The sequence below is a fragment of the Lineus longissimus genome, chromosome 8 (genome assembly GCF_910592395.1).
Source record: "Lineus longissimus chromosome 8, tnLinLong1.2, whole genome shotgun sequence".
In the NCBI taxonomy this organism is placed as follows: domain Eukaryota; kingdom Metazoa; phylum Nemertea; class Pilidiophora; order Heteronemertea; family Lineidae; genus Lineus; species Lineus longissimus.
The window spans coordinates 5263366-5284432 of NC_088315.1; the positions used below are offsets into that span (position 1 = coordinate 5263366).

The 21067-nt window shown below is 41.0% G+C and overlaps 1 protein-coding gene across 9 annotated transcripts in view; it reads left to right on the forward strand.

Moving 5' to 3' along the window:
- The window catches only part of LOC135493038 (dihydropyrimidinase-like), a 33909-nt gene that overhangs the window by 6503 nt on the left and 6339 nt on the right, over positions 1-21067 (forward strand). For 2 of the 9 annotated variants that reach the window (XM_064779831.1, XM_064779822.1), the window contains exons 2-12: positions 16154-16248; positions 16533-16717; positions 16852-17016; positions 17169-17311; positions 17698-17766; positions 17985-18105; positions 18307-18463; positions 18716-18857; positions 19140-19490; positions 19811-20039; positions 20347-20370. In XM_064779831.1, the coding sequence (XP_064635901.1) occupies positions 16154-16248; positions 16533-16717; positions 16852-17016; positions 17169-17311; positions 17698-17766; positions 17985-18105; positions 18307-18463; positions 18716-18857; positions 19140-19490; positions 19811-20039; positions 20347-20370 (1681 nt within the window). Of the gene's footprint in view, positions 1-5335; positions 5640-8377; positions 8397-13033; positions 13110-15159; positions 15299-16153; positions 16249-16532; positions 16718-16851; positions 17017-17168; positions 17312-17697; positions 17767-17984; positions 18106-18306; positions 18464-18715; positions 18858-19139; positions 19491-19810; positions 20040-20346; positions 20371-20857; positions 20977-21067 lie in introns of those variants that run through there. The other 7 variants (XM_064779827.1, XM_064779832.1, XM_064779829.1 and 4 more) reach the window with 7 other exon arrangements.

Genomic DNA, 21067 nt, shown 5'->3' on the forward strand with positions numbered 1-21067 from the left:
GTCCCTGTCTTTGGTGCATCTACATGTACATGATGTACATGATTGTGTTTTAATGGTAAAAAGGAACTGTGAAAGGAACAGTAGAATGATATTGGTAAGGAGAGAAATCTTCAAATTACCAGCAGTGTGGACGTTTGTCTGAGAAGAATTTTGTTTCAGTGAGTCAGTTTAAGAATTTCTTCAAGGTTTTTGCAGAACGTATGGCAGAAAACCTTTTGAACACGAAACCACCTCCATGAGCAAGTCGATGGAAAAACTAAGAAAAAGTGTACAAAAACTGTTCTTGTGAGTCATGAGTATCTTGTTGCATGAACCAGTTGCTTTTCAAGGATTGCGTTGAGCTAAATGGATGGGTCATTAGGCGGTTTTGAGCTCAACCGATCAATTTTTATCCTTGGTGCAACAATGTTGCTGACTCATCAGTCTAACCAGTTGCTTTTGAAGCATAGTCAACCTTGTTCCTTCGGTTCTGATTGTGTGAATGTGTGTGTGTGTTAGGCTGTAGGTACTAATAGGCTCGGGACAAGGTTACTGATATTAATTGCTTTTAAAAAGAAGAATGATGACTTGGTGACTTCTTGAAAATCGAGGGAAACACCCTTCCTTCATTGACCTTGAGAAAACCCTGGCTGAGGAAGAATAAGATAACTGTTTGGGGTGAGTGTTAAACATGCTCAACAGAAAACTTGATCGGTGCAGTGCATCCTGATAGGTAGAGCAGACACCTGCCAGAACTCCCCGCCAGATAAGTATTATTATGGTTTTGTCTATCACATGTTGAAGAAGAACATTGGTTATTGATCGCCGAGATTGAGATTTGATGAGTGATGAAGAATCTATCTGTGGGGTGGAGGTTTGGTGTTTGCTTTAACATGCTGCTTATCAAAGTCCAACGCTTCTGACCTCAACGTTGAGTCATCAGTCATTTCCTCAGGCCATCGAAGAATGAAGGGAAGGTGGAATAGTGAGTATTCAGCCGTGGGTTGTTAGGTTGATTAAATACATTAATATGATGATGCAGTTCCGCATTTGTGTAGCACTCGTTGGCTTGTTGGGACTCATAAACAATTCCAACGCCTGAAGTATGGAATGTGATCTTCTCCAGAAATACTATGAGATTTTCCTATTGTTTGTAAATCCCACAGTAAAACATTCAATTCTATGGTTAGATTGGATCATTCTGTTGGGTTTATCTGCCTAGTGACATGTCTTCAGCCAGAAGGGAAGACAAACACACATATCTTTCACCAGAGCTATTTCCATGGAGGGCAACAGGAAACTAAGCATGTCTCAGTTTGCAATAACTCTCACTCTCGGTGATAAATTCAAAGTATAACAACGTTTACTGAGGCAGTGTTCAAGAATCTGCAAGAAAGGTTGTAGAATATAGAGGCAACACGCTGGCACCTATCTGCTATTGCAAACTTTCAACAACTCGCGGCATAATCAGACCAGTAGCTGGTGAGGTAGAATGTCTGGCTAGCTATCCCGGCCGCGTTTTTAGAATTTTCATGTTTGCCTCCACTAGCTAAAAAGAGATGGTAGAGAAAAATATCTCAAGCAAAGCATTGCTCAGTTTGCTGCCAATGTGGTAGCCTTTCATTGCTAGCTAGTCCGCATTAGCCAGACTAGACTGAAAGATGAGTTGTGTGCTGCCCTCCACAAGACAGTACTGATGTGTTTGTGTGAATGAAGTAGGCCCTACTCTATTTGGATGAAATAAGATTTGGAAAAAAGCAATAGGAATTTCTGTACTGCTTTGGTATGCCAATAAATTATAACTCGCTATAAAGCATCCTTGTGAACTCAAGTGTAAGAAGATAACTTCCAGTGTTTCTAACCACAAAAAAGATTGCTGATCACAGCTTCAGGAAGAACTACACGCGGGAAGTTAAAAAAACATCACTCGATGGTTTGTAATGCAAAATCCATCATTTGAACATACATCGGAAGTGAGTAGTCCCGAGTCTGTTTCAATTGCATTTTACCTGGATAGTCTGTGTATAATATACATTGAATACTGTATATTTCGCGAAACTTTACTCGAAACTGTCCTGAGGTAGGGTTCCTAAGTCAACGATTTTATGTTGTCTTGCAGATGATAGGTCATACCTTCGCATCATGTATGTTTTTCGGCATCCTGAATGTTTTTCCGACCTCCTCTTTGGGCGTACTCTGGAACTTGATCATGTTTAGAAACTTGATCTTGTTGATCTGGAGGCGATATTGAGGGCACATTGAATTGTTTGAGTTAATTTCTTGAGAAAGATTTGCAATAGCCTAAAAGAGGATGTGAATAAAAAAGCAACTGCGTGATTCATATTATTTATAGGCATGATATCTTGGTTGACGAGCTGTTGTTACAAAGCACCTTCCAACTCACTGGTGGAACCTTAGAGAGGGATTCGAACCCACCACCTCTGTCAGGAATGGCAGTTTTCCGACCATCATAGTTCCAATCATGAAAGACCCTGAAGCTCAGGATGAGGTCTGATACAAGACTGAGCAGTTCCCTGGTCTCATCGCTACATTCACGTGGAATGCTTTTGGGATTTCTACCTTGGTTTTTGTGAAAAAGTTCATGTCTGGCTTTGATTGCCTTTTACCTATGCATTTCTAAGCTTTTCGTTTCTATTGCTGAGTTTTAAACTGATCGAAAACCTGAAAGCAGGTGTCTGGTGGAAGTTAACTGAAACAGTGTAAGCTGTTGAAATGTTTTCAACTGTTTTATCTGTTTTATCCTCTTGGCTGATTCCAATGTATCTTGTTGTTAAGATACTAGCTGGACCCATGGAAACTCAAGTTTGCTTGTACATGTACCTTGCCTTTACCGAGTGGGGTTAACTAGAGGGTAGGACAGACTCACAAGTGTATAATCTCTGTCTAATCTATGTGTCCTTGAGCATGACCCTACTTAATACTTCTCTTCACCAAGGCAAGGTACCCAGCTGGCAGAGGTGTCTGTAACTCAGCTTCTGTGTGTCTTCCTACAGTCTCCCTCTACTTGTTCAGAGCTGAACTAGCGATGTTGCTCATTGATGCTCCAATGAAAGGCTACAGCCAAATGAATGGCGTATAGCTCCCGAGGGAACTAATCGCCATTATCATTGGACACTCCCTCATAGCAGTTAGAGCAACTAGTTACAGTACATGTTCATACAAATGGTTAGATTTGAAATTCCTATGTATAACCATGGTAACCGCCAAGAGTCCTGGGATAAGATGGATGGCCAGACGGCGGATGAGTCAGTTACGTCTGAATGCTGATAAGTTAAAAACCTGTTAGGATCGGATGTGGCTGATCCACCCAACTGTTGATCATATCTCGCTTGCAAATCTTGGTGTAATCGTACTGCAGTTTTTTGGTCATATGTGGCTCAGCAGGGATGAGTCAGCGTTGTGTCTGCGTTGATGAAGAATCAACACGGCAATGTAAGATATGGCTGAGTGACCCGTTCTTAATCATATCATGCTTTATCGTGATCTCACAGATCTTTGATGATGTGTACCATTGCAGTTTACAATCACATGCAGCCAAATAGCGGTTGAATCAATTCCATCTTTACAAAATTACCACTTTAAAAGATGTGGTCAAACCTTGCAACTCTTCATCATATTAGGGAAGTTCTTCCCCCAAATCAAGGAGTTTAGTAGTGTTTACCCCTGCGTTTTCTGTTCTAGCCATCAGTATCAGTTTCATACTAGATACGCTGCTGTCCTTTACTCTCCGAATCTCCGTTTACCAGCTCTCAGCCGGGGCATCACCCAATGCCCCTGTCCTCACCACAAATCACGTCACTGGGCGACCTGAAAAATACCATTCCAGTAAGCCTTTGCTACACCAAGCTATGACCCCAATCTGGGCACCACCCAGGCCTACCATCCATTGTCTCTTATCTAAAAGATTCTTTTGAGTCGTCACATTAATCGATATCAGGGTCATTGCTGTCATACTACAATGGCAGGCCAGTTGAACCACTATAAGATAACTGACGAGGTTATATCTACACCGAAACCGTTACCCAGGCATAATACTTCGAGCCTATCCCCGCGCAAGCCTTTTGGCGCCACAATGTCCAAATACGCGCAAAAGAACCCCTGACAACCACACGTCATCTTGGCCACGACATCACAACACACGGTGTCGTCGCAGGGGAAATATGTCGTCGCACAACACCACGCAGACGTCATGACGTATAGGACAATCAAACGGAAGATTCGCAAGTTTGACAGATCGTCATTCACAACGGTATTATCATCGGACCCAAGCAGTCGCATCACGTCTTGACTATCAGTTTCATACTGTCTGTGAATTTCATGAACTTTTTAGTTCCTTTAAGTTTCACCAGATGGCAGGTTTAAGTAAAAGAATGACGGGAACTGTTCGAATCTGGGTCTGTCTGGCTGCAGTTCAATAGCTGTGCATTTCATTTCAATTACTGACAATGAAATTGCTATAATGACGTTATTTGGAGGATAATTTGAATGCCGTTGCAGTAATTTCTGGGTTAATTTTAGTAGTTTTAGTTTTAAAGTACTATAATGACTTAGTTATGAGAGGCGCTGTTTTCAATATCTTTGCTGTTGGTTTGACGTTAAAAAAACACATTAAGAAGGTTCTGCAATTTGCAGTTGCCAATGACCTCATTTGGAATCACGACCTAATTAAAGGTGAAACTGCACCAGATGCCCAAATTTTCCCAGATGTGAGTCATAACGACAAAACTACAAATTCAGCAACAGCCCCCCCAAACATTGTGTGAACTGTTACTGTAAAATAATACAACCAGCAGGGTCCATCAACACCACTTTGTTATGCCACTGTTACCAAGTGATTTGCCATGAATATTGCACAACCATAATTAGGTGTTTTTGTTTGGATGTGGGACCCATATGCTATGTTGATAGTAATTATGGCATACTTTCCCATGTACTTAACATCAATTATCAGTTGTTTGCTTTGTTCAAAGGTCGTCACCATTTTGATGAGGCTTGTCTGTTGCCTAGGAAACAGATCATTTATTAAAAGAAAAGAAACAACAGAAAAGCAAGAACGGAAGTGATTTTAGTACGTTTCATCTTCATGTGCAATAAACACCAAGTTTAAAAAGTTTGAAAACTTCATTGAATATTTGGCAACTTTTTGCATCGTCTGCTACAGTCATTTAGTCTCGTACCTCAGTCTCATGTGCCGCTAGGAACCAGGTAGAGCATTACACTCCACTCAAGTGCTTTGTGTATTCTGAGTCATACACTCGTTATACATGTTCCTGCCCTAACTCATTGATTGTGATTGCCCCATGCGTCTTCATTAGATATGCAACAAATTTACATAACAAAATTGTGGGCTTCGGTCTGAAGAGCTAACATTTGAAACAGCTAGCTCGAGCCGGGTAAAATTTCTTGACATTTTTTTTCTGAAAATTCCTTGGGTGTGCATTATTGGTAAATATCGCACAGGTTTAGACTGGTGGTTTGCCCGTGGAAATTTCATGTGGATAATAGTACATTAGGGAATAGTGTTTCGAGTCCTAGTGTATTTAGTCAGTACATTTAGTACAGGAGTAGACAACCAGCTACCATCACCAGAAGCCAAAATGAGTACAGTGGGAGTTAACAAGTGTAAAATACACTTACAGGTAAAGTAGTTTCCTTTCTAAAACGTTTAAAAGAATTTGGTATTTTTGTGTTGTGCTGGTGCAGCTCGCTTTTGTGTTTTCGCAGGTTTATAAAGGGTAACTCTGTCTATAGTCCATTGTGTACTATCTGTAGTGTATTGATTGTACAGTGTGTACACTATGGAGTATGGTTTGATATGCCGCTGTACTTCATGCGTGTATGTATGTAGTGTATTTGTATGTTGGCTTACCACCCAGATTGTCAGATTGGATACCCTGATATATTCTTTGTTCCTGGCATGAATTCCTACGGAAATTGTCAAGCAGTCTCAACGTCTTCAGAATTAATTGTACGACATCTGATATCTTGACGTGGTCAGTAATTACATTATTTGATTGCTCGTTAATTGCTAATTAAGCTGAGTTGCTGATTGTAATTTGGTCGGTTGTGGAGAGGTTGGGTTATTTGGGGTGATGCGTAAATGGTTTTGTGTTACATTGTACAGGAAGTTTAGGACGCCCTAATAATGGGACACTTAATGTCAGATGGATTAGTTCTTTCCACACCCCCTCCCCCTTCCCCCTTCCCCCTTCCCTGATGTAAAGCACCAGGAGGCCAGTTTGCATCTGGCGAAAAAGTGTCTTGTCCCAGGACATTTTGTCTGTTGATCAGGAGGTGAAGTTTAATTGTTGTTCACGCAGTGACAGATGTTACACCCGATATGAAGTCTGCCAATTGGATTCTATGACCATATGGCAGATACCTCTTTATGATGAACATTCTGGTGACATTTCTCATGTTTTCTCACCTCGTACCTTGGTAAGGCTGCTGAATGATGCTGATTCATGAATTCATGCTTGATCCTGGCTGTTCACTTGCACACCTTACCAGTAGTGTAATCCATACATCGTGCTGCAATGCATCCTTAATACCCCAAATAATAAGTCTGAGCTTATGTATCAGCTCGTTAAGGGACTTTACAGTCTCAGACCCTCCTTGGTCAAGATGGGTTCCATAGATACCCGGTATTCTACGACTGTCTCTAGTTTTCTCATCTGTGCATAAGTTATTGTCTGAAGTCCTTATCCCTGGAGTGGCCCAATGGTCATTAGTTTGCAGTCATAATTCTTTTACTGAGCCAATATTTGGTAATTCTTGCCCAAACCCTTACGGATGTTTCAAGTACCGGTAGGCTTACCTTAAAGTACAGACATTCTTGTGAATTATTGCCAGGGTTGGCCAAACTATAAACTCTCATTGAGATTGAATGAGATACTTGTCTTATTCATATCCCTACTGAAATTATTTTACAACAAGATCCACAAAGGCCACATTTGTTGATAATCATGTGAAAATATTAGTTATTGTTTATCTTAGTATTTGGATGTTCGTTGTCCTTTGAAAAGCCTTAAGGCGATTTCACGACCTTCATGGCTTCTAAAGCGAGCATTCCCGGATTGTGGTAGAATGGGAAATCATTCGGTCATATGGGTAATTTCCCAGATCTGTTGTAATCTTGTTTTAACCCTTGTATGTCCCATTTGACAATTTGGACGCTCTATCTTGGACATCTGAACTCTTCCGACATTTGATCTAACCTGCCCTTTCTGGGATCCCTCTTTTGACTGTCCTTAATATAGAGGTGTCCTGATTACAGAGGTCAAATTGAATGTTAATAGCCAATTTCGGACCAAAACTAGTGTCCTTAATAGAGAGGTGTCTGCTAAGGGAGGTTCCGCTGTATTCATAGCCTTGAGGAGAATCACTCGATTTACATTAGGGCATATCAAATCACATGTGTGATTGCAGCTAGAAATCACACTTGAATATGATGATGTTTTAAACACATATGTTCGATTGCAGCCAGAGAAAATGACACCTGATCTCGACAGTTAAAAAAAGCTGCTGAAATTGATGATGAGGGGCATTGTCGATATTGACTATAAAATCATCGAGTAATTGGTCAACAGCTTGGGACACTTGTTCAGTTCTCATGTGCATAATGAATGCCGTTCAATCTGTGCCTTGGTGCAGGCTGGTTCGCTATACTGACTCTCAACCGAGGTATCAAGTGATACATGAGAAAGTACAGTTTTAAATGAAATGGATTGCATGTTTGCTGTTGGCAGCACAGAAAAAAACTTGCTCCAACATCCTGTTTTAGAGCAGCTTCATGTTCAGTGGCTTGGAGCTATTTCATGTGTTTGCACACTTCAACGCCTATCTCCATCCTAATGTGAACAAGAATTTCAAAGAATTACCGATGAAGCTTTATATGATTCATCGAAACAGTCTGGTGGGAAACTGAATTTCTTTTACAAACCTCCACTAAAGATGGTTATAACTGTACTGTACCAATTTTTCTGGAGCCTTTGTGACTTTTGCGGGTTGGGGTACAATCACAAACTTAAGGGGCACAAAAATGTTTTCGTCGATTTGGACCTGCATCAGTATGTTACTGAAAGCAATCTTGAATAACAGAATTCAACTTGACGTAATTAATATCACAACTTGCAATTCCTTGCTTGCTTGGTCTTGTGATGTGAAAGCATGATGCTAATATTGCTATTGCGCAGCACTGGCAAAGTTCATGGCCGTTATTGCCAATATCTAAGATGGCCGCCACAATATAAATCATGTCCTCTCGTCGCCATGGTGAAATCTGGTGCTGTGTATGAATCATCACTTAGATCATGCTATGTATGGTTGATGATCTAACTGCTGGATTCTGCAAGATTGTCAAGCGCTAGATTATTTTGGTGGAAGCATAAGCAATGGTAAGTTTGCCCAATCACCGTTTGCATAGCTGCGTTTCCTCGTCCTGCATTTGATGAGAAGAGACTGTCTCAGGTCTTTGAGTCTCGCTTAGAAATGGAAGGTTTGACTTTTAACCAATTTAACATTCTAGTTCACTTTCTATACACATATTTTTCACACTGTCGCATTCATGAACGTACATGTTTGGTCGATTTAATGTGTAGACTATGTTTTTTGGCAGTGGCCTAATCTCTTTTCAGACAGGTTTTTTTCCTGCCGAACTTGAGACCTCTTTGCTATTTCTGTTATACATTATAATGCGTGACACCCGCGAGCAGAAAACCCCAAAATATTCGATCTTGTGAAACAATAGGAGCTTTGGTCTTGGGGATCAAATGCAAAGAGATAAAGTTATCATGACTATCGATGTAGCCTCTGCTTGCACCAGCTATAGCCCAGTGATGCAAACTTCAGTCAGGGCTTCGTTGTCTTGTGGTGAACCATATTATCCTCTGTATGCCTACTCTTCTCAGTAGAAGGATGGCAAAATGGATGCCTCAAGTCCTTTCGGTGTGATTGGACCTAAGAAGCAATTAGGGGAGGCAAACTATTGCAGTATCTATAGTACATCATGGGTCAAGTAGTATGTCCGAACCCCATTGAGGTTGTCCTTTGTAATATGTGCCATTCATTAACCACTTTATGAGAGAATTAAACGTATGATAATGATAAGAGTGGACGTGGTATAAAGTACTTTCTATATCAGAATGGAAATTGCCCTGAACGATAGATGGACTGTGCGGAGAAGTACGAAGTATTGAAAGTGTCAGATGTTTCCCTTTTGTGGCCTCCTCACTTGGCACAAACTTGTGCTATGCCTCAGTAATTCCTCATGTAGTCCCATGCATAAGGGATGATTCGAAATAATGAAATTGCATACTCAGCATCTAGCTTAGGCTCCCTTGATGAGAGTTCATGCTGAAATTAAAATGCATGCTCACAAAATTAATTCAATTAATGGGGCAATATTAATGTCGTCAACAGCTGCTTGAAAGGAGAAAGTTGGCCTCGTTGGGTCATCAGACACTTTAAATTCAGGTCTTCATATCAGTAGGGTCTTCTGGCTGCGTAGACTGATGGATTGGATTACTATTAGCTTGATTCGAAAGGGCCTCTATCCCATGATGGATTCAAACACAGTAAAATCCTTTTCTTTTTCCCGCTTTAGAAAGGCCACGACATCATTGCAAAATTGTGAACCCAAATGCTTCGAGTGAACTGTCATCTATTTCAATGAGAGGATTGAAGAAGTCGAATTATTCAGAAGGCATCATTCTTTAAATATACTTTTTTAGCTCAGGATTGAGATATGCTATCAAGTTTTAAATTTTAGTTTTATCCCAGTGATTTACCTGCATTTTTCTTGCCAAAGTTTGTGACTCAACATTGCCAAGTCCATGTTGATAATGTTTTGCCATGTACCTTGTCTGGATCTGCCATGGCATGGCTCAACTCTAGCCCCATGACCCATGCAATTGATGTTTACTCTATCTGCTAGGCATCTCACTACAGTTACAACCCAGACTTATTTACGCCATTACCTTGGCTTGTTACACCTGCCTAATGTACTGTAGGTGAGGGAGGATCAAAAGTTAAGTACATAAGCCGAGATTCCTGCGCCTTGAACTGTGCATTCTTTTCATACATTTTGCAACATTGGCAATGGGACATTCCATCATGATGTTGAGGCGTTATTGGTTTGACCCTTAGTTTGCGAAATTTTGAGTGAGGAACCTAGATACATGTATTTATCCACCCAATCAAATCTGATAAGGCAATCAAACAATTTAGAAATGCACCCATTTCATGTGCTCATGTGCTTACCATGTGCTCATGTGCTTACCATGTTGCAATGAGTAGCTTTTTTTTCCGAGTTCGAAATCTCAGAATTGATGAGGCCAAAGAGTATAAAATGGATGACCTCATCACTGCCATCATCTCTTCTGATGGAGGTATTGTCTGCTGAATCTTTCAAACATTTGGCCACAAATTATTAAAAGTATCATTGTTCAGACAGTTGTCATGGTCAACCATTCTCAAACATCTCGGAAGAGCTTGGGTCTGCTGAAGTGAAATGACATCCTTTGAGTCGGTCCCTGATTAGCTCTTGGCCATTATGACTAAGAGACTGTGTCTGTATCTAGTGATGCCAAGAAGTGCATCGGTTCCCATGGTGATGATGGGATGAAAAAAACATCAGTTGATTCATGGAATCATGGGCCCACTTCCCATACATTTGTACATGTATCTCTTTATAAAATCCCTGAAGTATTCTGAAAGGTAGGGGGTGGTATCTCGGTATGTTTCTTGATTTGAAAAAAAACTTTGACCTATACAAATGTGTTCCAGATTTGTCTCCAAAACATTTAACCTGATTGTGTTCATCCTTTGGAGTTTCAGTAGCTCAACTAGAGTCAGTCGTATGCCCCTCCACTCTGTGGGTGACGCATGATCTTTCAGTGATCAACTTGAGGTGGAATCCATCTTCATGTCTTGTCTGGCAGGAGTTGTTTTGTCAAGTAACATTGTGGCCGATGGTCCCAGTTGAAAAAACAAGAGAGAAAGCCCCTGCTTCTCTCCAGTCTGGATTGTCAAAACAAGAACTAGATTCAGTTGAGTTTGATGAATGTATGGACAGCTTCTTACTCATCCCTGTCAGCGTCGAGTCATGACAATTCATTTTCATTTTATGAAATGCATTATTCTCTCTTTCCTTTTGAATAGAATGAACGACTCTTGGGTTATATCTGACTTTAGAACGGTGTGGTCATGCTCCTTTGCCTGTGGAAACAGATCTCAGCTGTTTCGAACTATAAATTTCACAAACTTACAGGTTTATCAGTCATACTTTGTTTCCTGCTAATGTGGGAAGAGTATCGTTCCCTCTATTGCTGTTGGTGAGCAAACTTGTCGGCCATGATCTGACTATCATGACACCACTACACCTGCCTCCTCTGTTCGTTGGTTGAACTTTGCTGACTGTTGAAGACTGGAATTTACTCTACAATGTTACATTGGTCTTCTTCAGTTTCCTACTAATGCGGAAAAAAGTATCATTTCTTAACTCATGCGGTAGGTTACCAATCTCTTGGGCCTATCTGACGATACAGCGGTCACTTGGGGCACACCACACCTGCATTCACGATATTTGCGAAACCAACATCCTCTTGGGTATGGCTAAAGTGCAGTTCCACTGGATTAGCTCGAAAGTCCTGTGCAGTTTCTTGCATATAATGCACTCGGTCTTATAGCAAGTTTTGGATGAAATCGGCTTATTTAATATTACAACTTATGCCGGGGAAGGTGTATGAATCATATTGCTGATTCACCCTCAAAATACCAAAATCTGTGGTATATTACTGTAAAGTCTCTTGTACAAGTTCTACTGTCCCTTTCTGCAAATTAGCTGATTTCGAAGTGTTATTGCAGCCTGGGTGCTATCATGTACCAAGTGAATAAAACTTGACGTTGTCCAGTCATCCTCATCTGCTAAAGCTAATGTTATCTGCTGCAGGAAGTAAATATCCTTTGCAAGGGATTTCAAGTTTTATGTGATCTGCGGCGGGAAGTTAATGTCATTTGCTGCAGTGAGTTAACATTCGATCAAATGGGATCAACATCTGCCTAATTGGTCGGCAGGACATCTTGAATCATTCTCATTATTGGCTGCTCACTCTTGTTCATCCCAGAGTCTGAACAACCCGAGAAGCCTTCTCAGCTTGATGATTCACTCTTGCATTCAGACCCAGACAAAAGCAGACGTGTATTTTGAATCTGCAGAGGGAAGGAAAATACACACATTTTGCTCATTGCAGCAATCTTTGTTCATACCCTTTAGTGATTCTGAAACTTTTGAGATCTTGCATTGGACAAAGGTGTAGTGAATTGATACGAGTCTGAAAAGTTGACGATCTTCATTGTCTGTGCCAGTCTGAACTGGTTTGATATCTGCTTCTCATTTGCATCTTCCGTTATATTTTGTTTGGAATCTTGGACAATCATCATGGCCCCTTCCCCTACCCCTGAACATCAAAGCAACTGCAATGGGACTACAGAGGTAAGTTTCCGTTCTCGTTGCATTATTTGCCATGCCGAGATCTACCATGCTTCAGTCAACATACATAGCCTTGAACAAATGGAACTATGGATTCTGACCTTTCATCCCTTACTTCAAATCTGAACTTCCAATAGGTTTGGGGTTCAACATGGATCCAGCAGTTCTGCTTTGGCGTCATGACATTGCATGCATATCAGCACTTTATAGAGCTGAAGATGTGTTGACATCCACCGCACGCTGCTCCCATGAAGTGAGATTTTGTTTATGTTTTTTTGGTTCATGAGTGCAGCAAGTGTCACACAGACTTATATAAAAGTGAGCAAGAAAAGCACTTTACAGATACTTGTCATAACTTTGACAAACCGCCATACAGATATTTCAAACATTATAATATATCAAATCTGAATTTCAAGATTGGTTGCTGATATGGGTTAATCGACTCGACCAGTGTGAATGGTGGTGTATGAATTAAATGTTATTTCTATAGATCGGTTATAATAGCTCTGGTTTGGATAGCCTCATTTCCATTCTGTGGTTAGAACCGGGCAAGTGTGTTGAGTTCTGGAGCCATTTTCTTGGATACTTCACCATGTCGGAATCGGATGTAGGTGTTTGTGTATAGGGATGTAATCTGATGATATTTTGGTTCTGGTATAATCTCATACTCAACTTGTAGCTAGATGTGATGTAGTTTTGCTTGGATTGACTGTTGGATCTACAGGGCAGCCCTAGGATCAGGGAAGACACTGTGGTCCTGAAGCATGTGTGCATTGTGTTTCCTGAGGCAGCTTGGTGGCTGATGCTGATGATGTCCTGTTATTGTCAATGTCCATCACTTGACTTTACTCTATCTGTGTAGCTGTTTTCAGTGGCTGGGCAGACTGTCACCATTGAAAATACTGTTTTCCCCAGTTTTAGATTTTGTCTGCTTGGCAGCATCTTCTTAGATAAGAGAAGTAGACTAGTGCAAGGTCTGCCGCTGCATGAATACACCAAGACCTTGCACAGTTTTCGTTTTTTTAAACTCATCTCTCTGTGTCAAATTCTGGGATCTGGTGACTCCCTTCATAAGATTTAATGGAAGTCAGTACCTAGATGTTAGAACCTACTTTGTGATCAATAATTCAATAGTTGCCTTGTCTTATTGTCGTGCCAGATATCAATAGCCTTGTGGCTCTGACTTGTTTATATCACTATTTTGTCAATAGTGGGGTTAAATGATATCACGATAGATCTTGACCTCTAACAGATTTTGCAAATATTGGTTCAGTAAGTTAAACATCAATTCAGTGGTTTTATTGGCTTTAAATTAGAGTATTGTCTTCTGGTTAGAATAACTCAAACATCATGTGGCATAGCTGCTCAACTTTTGAAATGCGTATTTAACTCTAAAAAGGTCTGACGATGGCTGTGGAATTTTCGTTCTTGTCCATGCATCTCCTCAGTGTTAAAAAAATAGGGCACTGAAAGTCCCCATATCTTACTGAACCAGGTTAAAGGACATCAGTCTCGCCAGAGGTCATCTTGGGTCAAGCTGTCACAGAATGAGATTGTATAAAGGGAATTCGGCCATGAGAAATCATGTTCTGGGCTGTCAATCCTTCTGTGTGTTTTTCTAGGTGATTGTAGGGATGATTGACAGTGTATAAATAGACGGAGATTGATTTGACACAATTCTGTTTCATTTGAAAGGTTTTTTTATGAAATTCTTGCCACTTGATGAAACTGGGACTATAATCAGTTTGATAACCCTAGGTTGGACAGACATTGGATGAGGTCACTTGTGTGGCCCAGGGCAGGTTACTTGCCTTCTCGAAAATCGAGATGTGGTGGCACGCTATGGTACAAACCACCTTCATCACTCTTCCTGGCGAGGCAGTGACGATAAAGTTTATCATGACTTGTAATGGAATGTCAGTTGATTTGGCATAATAACCCACAACTATGCCAGCAGGAGCATGAACATCATAAATAATTGATCCCAGTCCCGTTATATAAAATGTTGTTACTTCTGTGCCCACATCTGGTGTATTGGATGACTGGCCTGTTAACTGTGATGATGATATCCACCATTTTGTGCTTTTAACCTTGGAATAATTAACTATTTTGATATCAAATATTGATTTTATAATAGCTGGTGTCCCAACGAGATGGCTGTGCTATGGTAAGCTATGTTGGCCTCATCATCTGGTGGGCATCAAAGTCATCACGCTGTTGTATCACATTGTGCAGTTAACCTTGAAGTTACCGACTTAATTTGATATCAAACTGACCATGCTTTAGTTGCTGATGTTGAAAGGGGATAAACTTTGCTATGAAACCAAGCCTTCAAACATCTGGCATCTTGATTTGTTTCAGGGTTGATGATAGTCCCAGTTTTAACTGGGTAGGCAGGCTACTGCACAGATGGCAGAGCAACTGCATTCGTTTGCAATGACTGTTGCCACAGAAGTTCAGGGTTCACTACTTGGGGCACATGATGAAAGATGGTGACAAAGCCTTGTTGAGGAAAAGACAGGAAATATCCTGTAAGGACTTGATTGCATCAATTATCAAGTTCCACCATGAACCATAACATCGCCAACGCTGCAGACATTTCTGAAACGGTCCCCACTACTCTTCTGTCATCCATTCTTGTTGTTCCGTCAAAATCTCACATAATTTATTCTCCGCAGTTCTGTCTGTATCAAAATAACGGAGTGGCATAGACTAGGGATAAAAATCATTCTTCACATTCTGAGTTTCCGAACATTCAAGCGGTGGTTTCAAAGGAGACTTAGCCTTGTCGTCATGGTTCATGATAACGTGAGTAACAGTGACAGTATTGATCAACGTAACAGTATGTCTGGGTCATTATTGATTTCTATGCACCCAGACAGGCTGGTGTGGGTGTGCCAGACAATGTTAGCATGCGGCTTATTTTGTGGGGATTGCCTTTGTTTTCACTTTGGTATATGTCTGTCTGGAAAGGATGGGGGAGCAGTGTCTAGGTTGCCAGTTTCTGTCTGGTTGGTTACTTTGAATCTCAGTTGATGTGGGGACATGGCAGAGATAGCTTGGGAAAGGTTTAGGAGAGGATGTCAATGTCATTCTCAGACAAGAATCCTGCGTTAGTGTAAAGGAGGGGGTCAGGCTCTATGGCAATGATTCCTTCATTTGTATGCTGCTGTAATGATACTGTTAATGTCATGTAAGACTCTTTCGAGGACTTTGAATCAGCACCACGATCGACAAAAGTTGTTAGTTTGGAGGATCCTGCTTATCAGGTTTTCAGCCCCTTTGGACCAATACAAGGTCCTAGCCATGCTAATTTTCATGTTCCCATCTGGCAGATTGACTGCTGATTGTAAGATAAGTGAGTTAGATCTGTTAGCCATCAGCCATTGTAGGCTACATGAGTCAGGAGAGATACCTGGTCTTGGCAACGATTAGCTATCTTCCTCTTTGAATATTTACAGTTCAGAGCTTCTATAGCTCGTACAAGGGAAGAGGAAGTCTTACCTGTGCATTACATAGGTTTTGTTATAGCTTCCGTAGCCATAAATCTTATAAAATTCCAATACTCGATCAGTAGTTATCATCAAATTTCATCTTTACTCCTAACTGCGAGTCAAGTTGTTTTACAAATCTAATGTTTCTGTGTCTCATTGTATCTTTCAGAGTGCCCAGTCGCGTATTTTCATCAAAGGTGGCCGCGTCATCAACGATGACCAGGCATTTGACGCAGATGTCTACATTGAAGATGGAGTCATTAAGTAAGTTATGATGATGGTTCAGAACACAAAAGGTTGAAATATTTAATGCTGAATACTCCAAATTCTTTCAGAAGACAGATAAAGATTTGAGCGATACTGGCCTACCCGCCATGCATGTAAAGTAAAGTAAAACCTTAGTGTGCAAACCAAGCTAAAATATCTCACTCAATGAGAACATGAGTTACCTTCTGCTCTGGACGCACCCTCTCCAGTAGCGTGAACTATTGTCATAAACTTCTCTGGTGATTTTGTTTCTAGTAGATCCCAACATCTTCTTCTTTCAGACAAGTCGGACAGAACTTTGTTATTCCCGGTGGTGCTAAGGTCATTGAGGCGAAGGGTAAACTGGTCATGCCTGGCGGTATCGACACACATACCCACCTGCAGCTTCCGTTCATGGGAACAATTTCAGTCGATGACTTCTACAGTGGAACGCGGGCGGCCCTCGCTGGTGGAACCACAATGATCAGTAAGTTCATATCAAATCTTGGTCATAACTTGGTGAGGACTATGGTACAGAGCATTTCATCTAGACGTGCACCTTCTTCAGAACCCACAACCGTATCTCACCGATGAATCTGCCATATTTCGTTGTCTTTCCAGTTGACTTTGTGATACCTAACAAAGGTGAATCGCTGTTGAAGGCCTATGACCGATGGAAGGAATGGGCCGATGAGAAAGTCTGCTGTGATTATGGCTTCCACGTTGCCGTCACCTGGTGGTCGGATGAAGTCGCAAAGGAGATGGAGACGCTTTGTAAAGAAAAAGGTACGTTTGGGTCGAAAGTCAAAGTCATTAGACCTTGAGTGGGATGTGCTAGAACAACACTTGATCAACTGGATATGATTTTGACCTACTAAATTTGTCATGAAAATCATTTTCACAGAGTTTGTTTATATGATATTTGTTTCCTATTCCAGGTGTAAATTCATTCAAATGTTTCATGGCATATAAGGATACGTTGATGTTGAGAGACGGCGAACTGTATGAAGTGTTTAAGAAATGTAAAGAGCTAGGAGCAATCGCACAGGTTCACGCAGAGAATGGAGACCTCATTGATGCAGTAAGTCCATCAAAGTGTTTCTACTGACCCACTGATTGTGCAGTGGCAAAGATCCATAACCGCTCTCACGTGCATTGTTTTGATTCATGAGAGAGTTTTGTTGGAATTTGCTAAATCATTGGTTTCTCTCAAAAACCTATAGCTGGTCGCTTCCTACACTTATGCCGCCAGGGTGTTGTAGTGTTTGAAAAATATAGTGGTGCCTGTATCATCTCACTCCTGAGATCTTGGGTTCGATTTCCAGTCTGATTCATTTTGCATTGGACAGAGAAGGGGATCATATTTGAAAAATGCCTCTATCAGGTCATCCCATCCGCATTTTCACAGTTTGATCATGATGAATGCCAGCAAAACATGATTGGTAACTCTGCTCAATTGTTTTGCAGAAAGCTAGTGAGATATACAACAGTGGTGTGACAGGCCCTGAAGGTCATGAAATGAGTCGGCCAGAAGAGGTAAGGTTACAAAATGGAGCTGATTCCGGTGTGGAATTATTGCAATGAATCATTATTTTAAGGTCTCAAAATGGTTCAAATGGTGTTCACTCGATAGACCCTCATATGATTTACAGTTTTGTATGATTTTCTGCCACTGTTTTTTCTCATGTGTGATTTTGAGACGTGTTTGGCAAGACGTTCATTTGTGATTAAAAATATCAAATCAATTCTTTCAGAATGAAGCCGAAGCGACTAACCGAGCTATCACGCTTGCCAACCAGGCTAACTGCCCTCTATATGTGGTGCACGTGATGAGCAAAAGCGCTGCCGATATGGTCAGTAAGGCGAGGAAAGAAGGTAAGAAATAGTTGTAACCAGATTTAGAGAACGATGTTTACATTTCTTTATGAGAAGGCAGCACCATATTGTAAATTGATCAGACGGAAGAAGTCAGTTTTGGCACGGCTGGATGTTTAAAAAGGTATCAAATTTCAAAATATGAAGATAACTACATTTATAGCAACGTTTTCCCTGATCATCCGATCTTTCCCATTCTAGGAAAATTAGTTTTTGGTGAACCAATCGCCGCCAGTTTGGCTACAGACGGGACCCATTATTATAATAAATGTTGGCGGCATGCGGCCGGACATGTCCTGTCACCTCCACTCCGCCCTGACACGTCAACACCTGAATATTTGATGAATTTACTCGCTAGGTAAGTTTTGAGTAAAGTTACATAGTGTATGACATATAGTTTGGTAAATGTTTTCAATCATTTCACTTTGAGGGCTAACTTCAATGGAAATGCCTCTTAATTCTCGCATTCTTTTTCCCACCGAGTGGTTTTGGAACCTGACTTTTAATGAGAAGGTCATCAGCCTTTACTTTTATTCCAATTTTGAGGAGCAGGGAGGCAGTATGTTCATTTAGTGTGGGCTTAGACATTTATTGTCCTCTTGTCTTGCAGTGGTGACCTTCAGTTAACAGGTACAGATCATTGCGTGTTCAATGGCGACCAGAAGGCGCTGGGGAAAGATGACTTCCGTAAGATTCCAAATGGCATTAACGGTGTCGAAGAAAGGATGTCCATTCTTTGGGAGAAGGGAGTTGTGAGTGTTATTTCTTCATAGAATGAAATGAATGCAGAAAAATCAAGTTGCCTGGACTGGGATTCAAACCACATATCTTTGTAATGCTTACCATTGAGCTATCGAGGGTCCCAGTTTGATCCAAGCTATTGACATTGGCATCCTTCTTGAGTGTGCTTTGTCGTAAATATTTGGAGTTCTTTAGACACCCAAGGCTGACTAGTAAGCTGAAGTGAAAAGCATGGTGGTGTTGAGTCACATTTATCATCTTAAAATGTCGCTGATGTTTTCTTTTCTATCCAGGTTGCCGGCAAGCTTGACCCATGCCAATTTGTAGCAGTCACCAGCACAAACGCAGCAAAAATATTCAACATCTACCCAAAGAAAGGACGCATTGCCACTGGCTCCGATGCCGACATTCTCATCTGGGACCCCAACACCGTCAAGACGATATCGGCCAAGACGCACCAAAGCAAAGTCGACTTCAATATCTTCGAAGGTGTGGTGTGCCATGGGTCCCCGACAGCTGTAATCAGTAACGGCCGGGTAGCACTTGAGGACGGTCAGCTTCATGTGACACAGGCTAGCGGGCGGTATATTCCTACACCATGTAATGCCGAGATTATCTATGATAAGGTTGCTGCTCGGGATAAGGCAAGTAGACGAATATTGAAGAGACTTTTTACCTCATTTTGCTCATTGAAGTGTGGGGCTCTCAATAAGAGTTGGCCATGAGGATTCATAGTAATGTTCATACTAGTAAGTTTCATTGTGTTTCACATGAGCGGTTTTGGTCGGACTTGCCGCTAGCAGTCAAGAGGTCTCTGGTTCGAACCCCTCAGTCAGATTTATTTTGAGGTTTATTTTTTGTGTAATTCATTGTTGGTAGTTGCTTGTTGCCAACTTGAAACAGTACAAAACAGCAAAAAGCTACATTACGAGCAAAAATCTTGAATTGTTACATCCTCTTCCAGGCACGAAAACCAAAGAAGGTCGACCGAGATGACTATGAAGGCCCAGTCATCAGCCTTGGTGCGCAACAAGCGAATGATTACAATCCAATAACTAGTACCCCGACACGAGGACAGGGCGGTGGATTTAATGCACCATCGCCCAACAAAGCAGACGAGGCCAGTTTCCATCAGCGCCCCAAGACCCGAGGTGGTGGACGCCATATGCAAGAGTCCAGCTTCTCACTCAGTGGTAAGATATCAGAAACATTTTATTTATCTCTTTTTGAAGTGATTTTATTACAGAAAAATAACTGGGTTGAACCAGGCGGCCAACTTCACCAGCGGCAGAATTTCCCTCGTCCTGGCGCAAGGTCCTGGATTACATCTAGAGCAGATGAGATGGTCCTTCTCATGGCGTTGAAACCAGTTTGGCTGGTGGTGCCATCTCTAGGATTATGGCATAACTATGATAGCCAACAATTTTTAAGGCATCACTGCAACAAATTCTTACCTTGATTGGTGTTAAGACTGTCGTTACTCACACTATGATATTTCAGAAAATCCTTCATATTTACCAAAAGGTAATGTAAGGTCCCATATTTACCCTTTACTAAATTGCTTGTCCTCTAGTCCATTTAACAAATGTATAATCTAGAACATCTTAGCAATAGTTTTAATCAATTTTGAATCCTATTCTAATAAAGTGTCTTGTGAATTAATGTCACTACTGGTCAATCTCTCATCCTTTCCTCTGTTCAGTTTATGTTGCTGATATATTTAAATAAATTCATTTACAACTGTACACTATAGACTATACAAAAAAATTACCTTTCTTTTGGCTCCTTTTGATCGAAAATATGTGTTGTTTTCGAGTGTTTGAATCCTTGAAACATAACAAAAGAAGTTGATTTAATGCCCCTTCTCACTTTTGCCTGGTGTGAATTTATTCTAATTCAATCCAGCGTTGTTTTCACGGGGCTGTGGTTTTGACACAAAGATTTCTGCAGAAAGGCTCCCCCTAGCTGTCACGCACCCAACTCACTTTTAGCTCATCCTCTCCTTTTCCAGGGGCCCAATATGATGACAGACAGCCACATCGTACAGCAACGAAATCGTCACAACCTCCTGGTGGCCGCTCTTCAGGCATATTTTAAAGACTGCCGAAGGATCTTTTCAACCGCTTCTTTGTAATTAAAGATATTGTTGTTGATATAAAATGTAGTCATTTTGTCAGTGTTTTCCCTAGATGAAGAAATAAAGATGTCTGGGCGATTATTA